Source organism: Nesoenas mayeri (genome assembly GCF_963082525.1).
Source record: "Nesoenas mayeri genome assembly, chromosome: 6".
NCBI lineage: Eukaryota > Metazoa > Chordata > Aves > Columbiformes > Columbidae > Nesoenas > Nesoenas mayeri.
In genome coordinates this window covers 27,096,412-27,109,930 of record NC_137545.1, presented here as the reverse complement: position 1 = coordinate 27,109,930, position 13,519 = coordinate 27,096,412, and the positions used below count along the sequence as shown (strand labels likewise).

Genomic DNA, 13,519 nt, shown 5'->3' with positions numbered 1-13,519 from the left:
AGGTATGATTTAAGGGAAGGAAATGTCTCCTGGACAGCAGAAGTTTGGGTGGTGACATGGCATTTATACTTCAGCTGAGGAGTGGCCTGGAGGAAGGAAGGGAACTATAACTCTGAAGTGTCCCACTGACAGGGCAAATGCATGAAAACGAAGCCTGCCTCTCAAAATCAATTTATGCCCTAAGAAGCCTGGCTCACATGCGTGCACTAAGGCAATGTCCCATACTTCCTCATTATCTGGTAACCTGTTTCCAACCTCCTGGCAGTTAATGCTGAAAGCCTGGATTTAAACATTGCTGCATAAATCCTTACTTCTCTAAGCTAGACTAAATTAAGGAGGTTATATGCATCAGAGTAAATAAAGTAAATTATATGGATCTGTCCTTCAGGGAAGACAATAAGGCAGAATGTGCAGGAAGTCCAGTGACATCTGTAAACTGTACTGCCAGTATTCAGGGAAGGGTTTCCTCACACAGGCACAGGCAAACACTTTCTTCCTGTGACAGACAGGCAACAGCAGCAGCAAAGTCCAACTCAAGGGCAAGGCAAATGCCTACCTGCCTAGGTTGGGATAGGGTAAATAAAGGGCAGAATGGGAGACAGTGAAGATCATTGACAGATACAAAGCTGAGAGAGGGGCTGGGCCACCCCCAGTTTCACTGTGATCCATGATGACTATAATTCTGAATTTTACGTCTTATATGGGCTGGGCATGAGTTTGGTGGTTGCATTGTACTGTGGCTGTATGTACAACCAACATTAGCTGTATGGTTTTGCACAGACTGCAATGAAGGTGGTGGACTTCAGCACTGAAGAAATCAGAGACATCTTCAAACTTCTTTCTGGTACACTTCATCTGGGAAATGTTGAATTCATGACAGCTGGCGGGGCCCAGGTTACAACAAAAGCGGGTAAGTGGGAGCCTAGCAACTTGGTAGACCATGCAAAGCCCCATAGGGTCCCCAACAAAGCTCACTCCATCATCCTTTCTCCCTCTGCTATGCTGGTTTGCAGTGCCTTTGCAGCCTAACTCTGCAAAAGTATTGCCACAGGCCTTGTGGCTCCACAGCACCAGTATGATTTAGCTGGGCTGTGGCCCTGTGATCCACTTTTCTCCTGGATACTCTCAGACTGAGTACACAGTCCCACAGTTTCTTGTTTGTGTTGAGGGAGCAGGAAGAGATAGGAACAGGGAAGAGTCTGAGATCTGTCATAGACTTTCCCACATCTTCCTTTGGAACATCTGCTAGTGTGGACTCTGTTACAGTTACCCAATCTCAGCTGGTCTGGTAAAGTGAATCCCTAAGTAGACAAGCAATAAATATATATTACAAGTGCTTCAAGTCTTAAGTTAATTGCCTTTCTTCTTGACATCCAAGTTTAGCAATCCCACATTCAGACTGCACTATTGTGCCTTTAGGAAAACACGTCTTCTCATTCAATAAATATTTCGCTGGTGTTGAGCTTTACACAGTGCTTTGCTCTTCCTGTTTTCAGCAGAAAGGCTGACTTATATGAGTGTCTGACTGTGGCCCATAACAGCTGCTGACCCTGCCTTAGACTGTATATGTGAGCTCACAGCTTTTGCGTATGCCAAAGAGGGTTTAGTCACTTGCCTTGTAGGAGTCTCTAGGATTTCCTCACAGAGCTGCAGAAGGTGGATTCCCCCATAAGTGATGGGGATCCATGCAGGAAAATAAAGCGTGTCCTCCTTTGTTATTAGTGCTGAACATTGCCAGTGACCTCCTGGGCTTAGATGCCTTCCAGCTTTCCGAAGTACTGACACAGAGGTCCATGATTCTGCGTGGGGAAGAGATCAGCTCCCCTCTCACTGTGGAGCAGGTAAGTGTCCTAGTGTATGCTACTGTACTGCTTCTGCCACCTTTGTATTTCCAGGTTCTCTGTATCTCTCTTGTATAATCCATTCAGCTTTGGGGCTTTCTCTTACACTCCCCAGGTGCTCAGCTGTATCCTCAAATATTTTGCACTTATTGGTAGTTCAGATCCTAATGTTGACTCCGCTTTTTAGGCTTGACAGAGGATTTCACTTGCAAATGGCAATACACAATACTGCACCATCACTCACCAGGAATTGGTCATGCTTGTGTCGTGCAGAAGGCATAACAAATGCTTCATGGTAATTGCATGTATGCATGCTTTTACCTTCCAAAATTCCCAGGTTACGCTACATTTACTGGAAGATAAAAGCTTGCACACAGTTACCATAAAACATCTGGCAGATGGTTGGTGGTTGCCCCACAGTAGCTTCTTTGTGTATCCATGTAACAGCAAAGGAGGACTGAATAAACTGATATATAGTTCTCATCTTCTGAACCTGCTTATCCATTACATTTCTCTGTGGTTCATTACAGTTTTGTGCCTACTAACTTCAACTTGTGGTGTTGCTGATCACTTGAGGGCACTCTTGATGTTTTAGGTCCACGCACAGATTACTGTAGAAAATCTTCTGTCATTAATAAAATGCAAGACACTGGGAAGCAAGGAATAAGATTACTAGGATGGATGGAATAAGAATCATGTTATAGCAAAGTGAACATCTGTAATGGAAATCTTGTGGCTGGCACAGACTGCAGAAGGTTATCAATCTAACTCCTATATTGGCAGAGAAACCAGAGTGACTAGGCTCTCTATGATGGATGTCTGTCTAACTTTCTTTCAGATTTCCCATAGAAGGAATTTTACAGCCTCCTTAAGTATCCTGCACTAGCTGCAGTGGAATCTGGAACTGAAAAGATTGTCCTCATATTTAGATTACCTTTGACATCCCAGTTGTCCATCTTATAAGCTTCCACTTCTGTAAAGTTTTTCACATGGTATTCTCTTTTCTAAGCTAAACAATTCAGTTCCTTCAATGCTTCCTTACAAGTAATTTTCTAAACTTATTTTTCTGTCTCTGTTTTCCCACATCTTTCAAGAAGTGGAGTGCCTATAACTGGACACTATTCAAGCTGAAGTCTCAGCAGTGCTCATTTCAACAGAGTAGCTGCTGCTTTTCTTGCTGCGAACACATCTGCTAATATGTCACAAACTAAGCTTTGCCTTTAAGAAACGGCATCTTTTTCACAGTCTGTGACCTTTTTTTGCAATAGAATTGTGTGACAATTATTTTTCAGCCTACAGTCTGTAGCAGATAACCTCGGTATACAGTACCACAGTTCCTCTTCTCAGTTGTCTGCCCTAAATAAGCCACATCTTTCTATATCAGTGCACAAGGATGGGTAATGCCAGAGATGCTACATGCAGTCCAGAGCAATGGTGCGCAGCTGTAGGATTTACAAGAGACTCCGTGAACAGAGTTTTCTCTGATATTATAGTATAGCTATTTCTAACATTTGTGGATGTTGGACCCTACACTTAACTGCTTGCAGCCCAGTGAAGTATTAAGACTGCAAAAACATTGTTATAGCAAGTAGATGCTACTACTTAGTTGTCTTCAGTAGGTGAACCTGTTGCCCACAACACTGGGCCTGTAAAGACTGTTCCTGCTTAAGCTCCCATGTACTGTGCCCACCTATTCCCACTTGTTGTAGGAACACATCGATAGAGCTGCCAGGGATTTCTCATTGTGTGATGGGATCATTGCCCGCCTGAGCTTTGACATTTCAGTGGGCTGAATGGATGAACTGGCCTGAAGGCGGGCAAAGCTGGGAGGATGAAAGGAGCCTTTGAGAATCTCATTTGAGCCATATTGTGGGGAAAGTGGCTTTGCTTACAGCTGGATGGGGAGATCCTGTTCCTGGAAAATGAGTCCACCTTACTGTGCAGCGAGAGACACAGGGGCGTGGATTTGAGGGCATTCTCTGTCCCAACTAATAAGACAGACCATCTAATGAAGAGAAGAAATACCCAGAAAAGTTGTGTGTGCCCATGCTTTGAAATATTCTTTTCCATGGAGAAGGGAGCCTGCTGTGTGTCTTAGGCGTTGAGCTCCTGGAGCTGAGATACTACCCAATAAAAGAAAAGGAGGAGAAAAACAGTGAGATTGTGTGAAAAGGAGTATCTTGCAGGCTGAGCGTCAGGAGTTTGCTGAGAGGGGCTGGAAGGATTCAGAGGCAGTTGGCCTGTGCCATTAGAAAAGCAGAACAAGAGAGGTCACATTATTCAGGCTTGCAAAACTGAAGAAGATGAGGGTGCATTAGAAGACCCCTGTTATTGTTGGTCAGGCCTACTGAAGGAATTGCCCTGTTGTCAAAGGTGAGACAGAGTAAACAGCCTGTAATTGATCTAGATACTGCAGTTTATGAAATGACAAGATTATAGTTTTTACCCTGCTTGATTATTTTGCATACTTGCTCACTCACCCCTCAGCATTATGTTCATTAGATGTCAATTTCTTCTCCTGGTAGGGAGATTGCTGCTTGTCCAGGAGGGTCGGGCAGAAAGTCTTGTTGGTTAATGTTGTGTAGCTCCTTGCAGTTACCAGTTTTGGGAACAACCAGCTGAGTTCCTTGTGCATACTATGACATTTGTCTCCACATGTCTCTAATCTCCAGCATCTTTCTTCCAGTTAAGATCTTTGCCGCCGCCTTTTCTGGCCCCTTTTTCTACTCTCTGGGATCATGTCTTCTTTAATGAGAACCCTTATTTTTGGCCTCCTCTTCTTTCCAGAAACCTAAGCTCTGGTTTCCCTGTCTAAATACCGTATGTGCAGAAGGACAGCATGCAATCAGCCTCTTAATATGCGGTTCTGTCTCATGTCTCTTTATTAATTGCAGGATTTGGGGCATGCCATTGTTGTTTAGTCCAAGTGTTATTAAAACTTAGGAATAGCCCATTCCTGTTACAGCTATCAAGTAGCAGACTTTTGTTTGAGATTTCAAAAGTTCCATTTCAGATGTTCCTTCACACTCTTATGTACACCCAATTATCTACTGCCTGTTAGTGATCACAGTTTAAGTTATTTTTTTCACCTCTGACACTTGGTTATGATCGCTGCGTGAGATGTTGTGGCAACTCCAGAAAGGTCTCTCAACCCATGCTCTTCTGAGGCATGTGTCCTCGCTGTTGGATGGCCTACCTGGCTTCCAGTAAGATAATGCTGTTTGCATTGTTGGAGGCTTTGGAGAGGAGATTTTTGAGGCTAACTTCATGACAGAATACTCTATTAAATCCTGCCCTACCAGTTTTTGAGAAACTGAGCAGACATCCATTTGACAGCTCTACCAGGAGTACTGAACCACGATACCTTGCCTGTCACTGCAAATGTTGGTTCAGGTGATGCAGATGACAGCTGCGGACTTAGTCATGAGGTATTTTGCCACCTTCTCTGCCTCAGCACTTGTTCCAAAAGATGTCAGTGACTTTGCTACTTCCTTCAGCCTCTCAATTTCAGTTCCCAAAGGTCAGACATTGTATATTTGTGTGTGGCTGGGCTATTTGCAAACTTGAATGTTGACTTTACAAATAAATATGGCACCATATGCAACCATTACAGAGGCTGAGCCACCTCAAGAGGAGCAGAGGAACCTGAAATCCCATAGAGATTCGTAGTGCCCCTCATGCCCTCACTTCTCCGTGTGACTCATATTTTCTCTCTGCATTTACAGGCAGCTGACTCCAGGGACTCCCTCTCTATGGCGCTGTATTCACAGTGTTTTTCATGGCTCATTAGCAAGATTAATACGAAGATCAAAGGCAAGGAAAACTTCAAGTCTGTGGGCATCCTGGATATCTTTGGCTTCGAGAACTTTCAGGTCAGGGTTTTGTGTTTTGCAGGGTGGGTTGGTTTTGGAGATGTCAGTGCATATAGGAATTTTGATAGGTTTGTATCCTGTTTAGGTTAGCATAGGGCATTCTGGAATCTGTCCACTGCCACTTCACTCTGGGAGCAGTAAGACATGTTTAGCTGCGCATTTCTGCCACCTGTATTCAGGTAGGCTGATGTTCAAGGTCTGGTTTGTGACACAGATCCTAAGCAGATGTGCTGTGATAAGTAGCATTGATTTTTTTTTACTCATATACAAATTAAATGTCCACCTCCTGTGTGCACATTGTTTGTTTACATTGGTTTTGCCTTGTGTTGAGAATCCTGTGTGTTATGCTTCTGATTGCAACTGATGAGGGATGTATGTTGCGCAGCTGTATAGTGACTGCAAAGATATTTCACAGAAGAGAAAGCCCAGTGACCTAACACTTAGGGAGTTAAATTTCTTTCTTCCTAAGAAGAAGAGAAATTTAATTGTCTTTAGCATCCCTTAGTACCATTTAGACATTCTGAATTAACCTTGCATAGCTACAAAAGCTGTTCTTGTGGTGGACCTCTCCACACTGTCCTCATGTCCCTCTGACACCCCTTGCTGCTATGCTCTTTGGCTTTATTCCAGGCCTGACACCTTCTCCATCACTGTTATAGATTCTTTTAGAGCCCAGGGATAAAAATGTTAAGTTTCATAATATTTGTTTCTTATTACAGGTGAATCGGTTTGAGCAGTTTAACATTAACTACGCAAATGAGAAGCTCCAGGAATATTTCAACAAACACATCTTCTCTTTGGAGCAGCTGGAGTACAACAGGTGACAAATGGCAGGAGAGGCCCCTTGTTGCTTTCCTGGGTGGTAGAATGGAGGACATCACTCCTCCTTTGGACTGTTTGGTTCCTGCCACTGAGGCAGGAGAGGCAGCTGGGCTTTAGCGCAACCCTGGCTGTGGCTGTGTCTCTGTAAGCACTGTCTATGCGCTTTGCCAGCATAGGTCACTCGTCTCTAAGCCAAAGCTTTCTCCCCGGTGGTTTTAGAAAGTCCGGATTCCCTTATATCTCCCAGTTGAATGGGAAGATCTTGGGTGTTAACCCATTAGAACACATAGTCACTGGCCTTAATTACTGACCTAACTAATGATTTACCTAAAGTAGTGGTGGTGTTATGTAGGGAGAATCTTGCTGTGCAAAAAGTAAAGTCTCTATGGATAGATATCTGACAGCTCTTTCTGTCCTAGAGATTCTTATGCTGTGAAAAGGGCTCTTTTCCTCAGCAAGGAGATTTTAATCAGGCTGTTTCCTGAGCTTCAATAGCATGGGGCCTTCTGCACAGCTGTTACTTTTCTATAGGCTTCATATTGGATTAGATTTTGTGAAGTACCTGGGATGTTCTAGAGTATTTTTGCTTCTAGAGAAGGCTGATAGACAAATACTTCAGTTCTTGCTCTGAAACAGAAGCCTTTATGTTAGTGAATGAAGCAATTGAATAGGGTCAGTGAGGGCAAATGAGAGCAGCTTTGTAAAGGGAGGCAGTTGAATAGGCAATTCATGACATTCTGAAGATTGCAAGACTGCAGAGCTATTTATGCGCTTACTTCTCAGGCCAATTCCACCATTGCAGGAAGCTTGTGTTAAGAGTGGTATCATCATGACAAAAGATTTTTTCCTGATGATTACATAGGAGTTTAAGTTCTGTGGCTGAACTCTGTAAAGAATAAGATAATTTTATTATTGACTACTTACTAGATTCTAAGGTGATGTGATTAAAGCTCATCTTTCACAGTATCAGCTCTGCTTCTTCAGATTTATTTAATAGCTCCATGTATTTCGTCATTCAATTAGACGAGGAGTCTGTGGCACTAGAGAGAACTTGATTTGTTTCAGAAAACTCTACTCCCTTCAATTCTGGAAGGACTTCTTGCTCTTAAAAGGAATTCAAGAGGTCTTTTTGTAAAATTATGTGGCCTCTCTGACACCCATCATTGCAAAAATCTGAAACACTGTGAATGGATATGTTTTGTCATTAAGTGAATAAGACATTCTGTTTCTTATGGGGGACAGATAGTTCTTTTCGTTCTTCAGAAATTATTCCAGTTTGTTGTTTCCAACCGTTGTACACAGGTTTCTGAATGCTTGAAACCAAAAAATATGAAACCTAGGCTGAAGGATTTGTAGACAACAGCTTCACTACTTTCAAAACTTTAGCCTTCACCCGAATGGCGTCTGTACCAGAGTGTCAATAAGAAGCTTCACAATGAGCCTGTAGTCTTCCTTGGATTCCTGAGCAAGAGTCAGTCCCAGGCTTTTCTGAACTTTGAAAACAGAAATGGCCTGTGTTATGAGAGTATAAGAAGGTGGTAACAGGGGAGGAAACACATTCAGCACAGATTTGCAGAATTGCATGGATGAGTTTCAAAGCACACTTATCACACTGCTCTATCTACATCAGCTTCTATTCTGAAAGATGCAGGGCCACCCTGCAGGTCCCCTGCATATCAGGCCAAAGCTTATCTCTGTCACCCTCTTCAAAACTCTGCCTGAAAAGTTGCTCCTATCTCTTCTTCTGGTAGACCTATGAATTGTGGTTCAGTCTTCTGGCAGATGTGCTTCAGGCCTGCTTTCCAGGTTGGTGGGTCAGCAGTTGAGTCTTGAAGCTGTGTAGCAAACTGTCAGTCATTGCCACCACTTGGACTGATGCTCATAACTCCTGAAAGAGCAACTCAGAGCAACTACAATTTCTAGTGCTTGGTGTGGAATTTGCTTGATGACTACAACATAAGCATCAGTCTAAAACTGGGATGGATAAGACAGGCTGTCTCCTACTTCCACCTCCTTCTGTTAGCCATGCATTGTGTGTCCTGTTCTTTTTCCTCAGCCATAGCAAAGCCTAATTCCCACAAGTCATCTTGAGTCCTGGGACAGCTGTCATGCTCAGCTGCTTCTGTTCTCCTGCACCTCAGGGCATTGGATCTTGCATTTTATATCTTTGATCTGTTTGTTCCTGATTGTCAGGGAAGGGATAAACTGGGAAGCCATTGACTGGATGGATAATGCAGAGTGCCTGGACCTTATTGAGAAGGTAAGCAGCTATCTGCAACAGTTTCCAGGGATCACAGTGGGGACTGCTGATTGAAACCTTCCCTGGGGTTTCCTGGTTTTAAAAACAGGTAGTTCTTAGATCCTCTTCCCATCATGACCTGGCAAAAATATGTGCTGTTCTAGCCATAGTGCAAGCTCAAGAAAGGTCGTTGTTGAGAGTTAGCTTAGGGAGGGTGTCATAGTTTTAGACAGGGAGCAGCATTTAAGTAAAACCTTAATGTGATTTTTAAAAATAAATCATCTCCACTTATGTTCTGCTCACTGAATGCATTGACTGGCCAGAATTCTGCTTTCAGCTCAAGCTTTCTTGGGTATAACACAGGGATTATTGGTCAATGTGCTGTCCAGATCTCCAGTTCTTGGCTTGGTGCTGTGTAGTTAGAGCCATTGCTGACTGTAAAAGGCTGTCTCTTCTTTGGCTGTAGAAGCTGGGTCTTCTGGCTTTGGTGAATGAAGAGAGTCGATTCCCCAAAGGCACAGACAACACCCTTTTGGAAAAACTTCACAGCCAGCATATGGTAAGTAAGAAAATAACCCAGCAGGCAAATGATCAGTATGTGAGCCCCATCAGCATTTCAAAACTGAAAGTGAAGGTTTTGTTGATGTAAAATATGTGCTTTGTGCAGGAAATTTAAAATGCCTTAGGCCCAAACCTGTGAGTGTTTAATAAGGTTGCACTGAACAAAAGTAATATGTGAAGAAACCTGCAAATGGTCTCTTGTGCACACAGAAAGAGGGAGTGTACATTCCACAGGCTGTGGGCAGCAGAGATTTGAATTTGTAGCAAGGGATGGAGGTTGGGTTTTGCTGGTCTGCAGGCGACACAGGGCAGTGCCCCAGGCACAGGATGGGTTTGTCCTGCCAGCTGACTCACAGGAGTCTGCTCCAGAGCATGTCAAATCTCTGTCTCCTGGGGCTGGGGATGGCTTTTGCCTCATGACTTTTAAAGAAAGCTCGCTTATTGTTCCTAATTAATTATTTTTTTTCCCCCTCTTGCATTCTGGACACAGGCTTTTTCATGCAGATCAGAAAGCTATCCTGCGGACACAGGAACCACAGTGAGATCACTGTAGCAATCTCTTACCCTGTCTGGAGTACAGCTAACTCTGTTCTCTTTAAGACCTGTTAAGAACAACTCTGTTCTTCTTAAAGGCAAATAGACTTAAAACAAAGCAAATTAAACCCTGTAGCATGGACTTGTGGAATAATTTAGTACTTTAGTAAGAACATTGTCAGCTTATATTTTCCTAGTCCTCTAATTCAGACTTCATCCAAGCCTGAAAACATACAAATTTGTATCTTTTATCTGACATTTTTTTTTAAGTTGACATAGATGCAGATATTTACGTTTTTCATATTTACATCTAATTCTGCTAGTAATACTCATGACTACAAATTGGATACTATAGCAATGAGTTCTGGTTGGCTATTTACACATAGTTTTGTGGAAATATTTCCCTTCTTTAGACTTAAATTGATGCCTTCAATTTAGTTTGCTGTGTCTTTCCCTTGTATTAGAGGTCAAAGTATAGTGAGAATGCCAGTTTTACCTTTTTTACTGCCATCGGTATTTTGTTAACTTTTAATATAGAACTTACAAATATTTTTAATGTACCACTTCTTTTGAATTTTCTTTCTTGACTGTCCCAACCTATTCAGTTTGTCTCCAAATGGAGAAATTTCAAAGCTCCTCTTTCTTTCGGCTGTTTGTCTCTGAATTCCTCTACATCTTCTCTCTATTCCTTTTTGAGATAATCAGACCAGAATGCATCTCCCTTGGTAAGAAGGTACCTGTGGTTTATTGGACAGTAACATGAGACTGTCAGTATTATTTTGCATTCCTTTATGCCCCACAACATTTTGGTTGCGATTTCTGCTGATTTCTGTGCATTGAGTAACCTTTTCACCAAGCTGTTCATAGTGTCACTTCTGTCTGCTTTGAGGGATAGCAGTTAATGTGGAAACCTAGGGAGCTTATGAGAGATGGAAGAGGCTGAGGAGCTGGAGTGCAGGGAGGAATGATGAAGTAGATAGTGCTCCAGGGTTTCAATTTTTTGCAGGCCAAAGTGGTTTTTGTACCAGTTAAAGTCTCTAGTGTTGGCTGGAAGAGTGCTGGAAGGCATCCAGCCAGCATTGCTGGCAAATCTGAAGGACCTTATAAGAGAACTAGCCCTCCTCTCTCTGTTTCTGTGGATTGCAAGAGGCTTAAGGAGGAGAAGCATCGAGCTGAGATTTAGCAAAATCTGACACAACTGGGGAGAGGAGCAACAGGGGAGATGGGAGAAGGAACCAGAAGTGCTGGTGTGGATGAAATATATGTGCTTGGTAAAGGGAGAGGAGAGAAGGGGAGGTTGCCAATCCATGTGATAGAGTTAGTAAGTCATGTTTGGAGTGGAAGAGATGAAAGGTTGTGGCTGGAAACAGATGACTGCATCGAGGAAATGGAAGAACAAAGAAAGAGGGGTCAACATGAAAAGGAAAAAAGGAAATGAAAAAGTTTTCAGTAGCACTAAGAAATTTTCTCCGTTGGAAGCGAACCACTCAATACTGCTAGGAGAACTTGAAAATGGAAGAGCTGGATTACTAAATGCATTGTGCAATATCTTACTTAAATTTTTCTTAGTACTGGTATCTTAGAAGGTGGGAAGTTATTTTAACTTTTAGAAAGTATTCTACGAAATTATAGGCCTGTAATGCTTATTTCACTGTTGGGCGAATTCACAGAATATAAATGGTCAGTTATCACACGAAGGGAGGACTGTCAGACTCTGTCCCATACAGGCACTGAGGTGGCAGTTTTCTGATGATTCATGGGGCAAGGCTAGACTGTGAGAGGCCTTATGAGGCTAACTCGGTTGTAAAATAAAGAGTGAAAAGCAGTGTAGATAAATGGAAAATGGTGTGCCTGAAGGAAAACAGTCCCAGTTTCACGTTGGAAATTATGGACGCTGAGCTGATTGCTGCTCTTCAGGAACAAGACCCAGACAGAGGCTGTGATAGATAGTGTCATGGAAATATCAGCACAGTGCTCAGTGGTAATAAAAACCCCAGATCAAGTGTTAGAAATTCCTAGGAAAGAAACAGAATAAAAGAATAAAATACTGTTATGGTCCTGTATAATCCATGGATCACCTGCACTTTGGACAGCGTGTGGCACCAGGCCCCTCAACTCAATAAAGGGTTATGTCAGATCTGGTAAACAACAGGTCTGGGACAGCTTGAGTGTTATGGAAAGCTATGCGGAAGGGACCCTGCACTGTGGAGAAAAGATGACTTAGGGGGAAATGTGATAGGTTCAAAAGTCACACGTGGCCCACAGAAGACAAATGACACTAATGGGAGCCAGGCTTAAAACTAACCAGCTGTAGTTCCCTGTATGGTTGTTTGAGAGCTCCCTGCAAAAGGATGCTCTGGATGTGGGAAATCTGCACAGATGCAGAATGGGCAAGGATTTCACAGAAAAATCCACTTGGGTTTACTAGTTAGGTAGACCTCATGAAAATAATTACAGTTTGAGAGAGTATTAGGATGAAAGTATCATTTATTTGCCTTGTTCTTACTCTACCCTACGTAGCAACTGCTGGAGGCAGAATACTCAGCTGGATGGACCATTGGTCTCAGGCAACAAAGCTGTTCTTACATAGTTAACAGTTTTCACAGAACAAAGAAAGGAGGGGAAAAATGAAAGAGTAGAACAGCTAGTAAGAGAAAGAAAAAAAGAATACTGAGAAAAGGCGAAAGGTGAAGTATAGAGGAAGACAGCACATTGGCATGATACTTCCTTTGACAAAGAAAGGATGTGTAGATGTTCTGGAAAGCTGCCATCATCCCTGAATCTTGATCCTCTGTCCTGTACTACACAGTGTGTGTGGAGCTCAGTCTCCTCAGGTGTTGAACATGCAAGAATTAACATTTCATCCATGGCATGCCTGCACAACCTTGATTCTGCAAGACCTTGCTTACATGAGGAATGCCTTGAAGAGTTAGATTTTTCCATCTTATTGGAGAAATATTTGTAACGTAGCTGCAGATAACAGCAGCGGATGTGATTTGGCTCTGCAACAGCTAAGGTCCTTGCCCATGCCAGCACTGTCATAGTCATGGCAAAGTTCCTGACTGAGCCTATTTATTCTAACACTGGTATTATAAGAAGACTTCTTTCTCTTTCATTTCAGAGCAACCACTACTATATCAAGCCTCGGGTAACAGACCATCAGTTTGGCATAAGACATTATGCTGGAGAGGTAGGTGTTCATGGTGTATCTGTAAGATGCTTGGTGTATCTTGGGCTCGAGGTCCTGAATTTTAGATTCCAAAAATCAATAATATCTCTGAGAACTGTGCGTTTCTTCATAGTGCCCCATACCAAAGCACAGGGAGTGTGATGGGCTTAAAATAGCATGTCAGTCCCCAGTACTATATTATCCAGCTTGGATATTTGTTTGAGTTTCTCAGGTAACTTTTGGTTTGGGGCTAAACTCCTCCTTACATCTGTTACTCATGTTGTCTTTTCCTGGGCATTCATAAACAAACAAAACCCAAAGTAAAAGTCACAAGGAAAATTTGACTTCTGGGGAGGAGGAGAAAAAGCGAAATACCTATTGTAAAAAGCAAAAGGTCTCCAAGCCTTCAAGGTGAAATGCTCCTCTTTGTTGTGGAAAGATATAGAGCAGATGGAGATGTGTAAAGGGAGGGCATCTTCGC

General features: G+C 42.7%; 1 protein-coding gene across 1 annotated transcript in view; it reads left to right on the top strand.

Annotated features, from left to right (window-relative positions):
- The window catches only part of LOC308041964 (unconventional myosin-X-like), a gene marked incomplete at both ends in the record, with an annotated part of 90,206 nt that overhangs the window by 34,836 nt on the left and 41,851 nt on the right, over positions 1–13,519 (top strand). Inside the window, 7 exons of the mRNA XM_080346959.1 lie at positions 781–910; positions 1,723–1,841; positions 5,567–5,713; positions 6,433–6,533; positions 8,729–8,795; positions 9,241–9,333; positions 12,991–13,059. Of these exons, the coding sequence (XP_080203085.1) occupies positions 781–910; positions 1,723–1,841; positions 5,567–5,713; positions 6,433–6,533; positions 8,729–8,795; positions 9,241–9,333; positions 12,991–13,059 (726 nt within the window). The remainder of the gene's footprint in view (positions 1–780; positions 911–1,722; positions 1,842–5,566; positions 5,714–6,432; positions 6,534–8,728; positions 8,796–9,240; positions 9,334–12,990; positions 13,060–13,519) is intronic.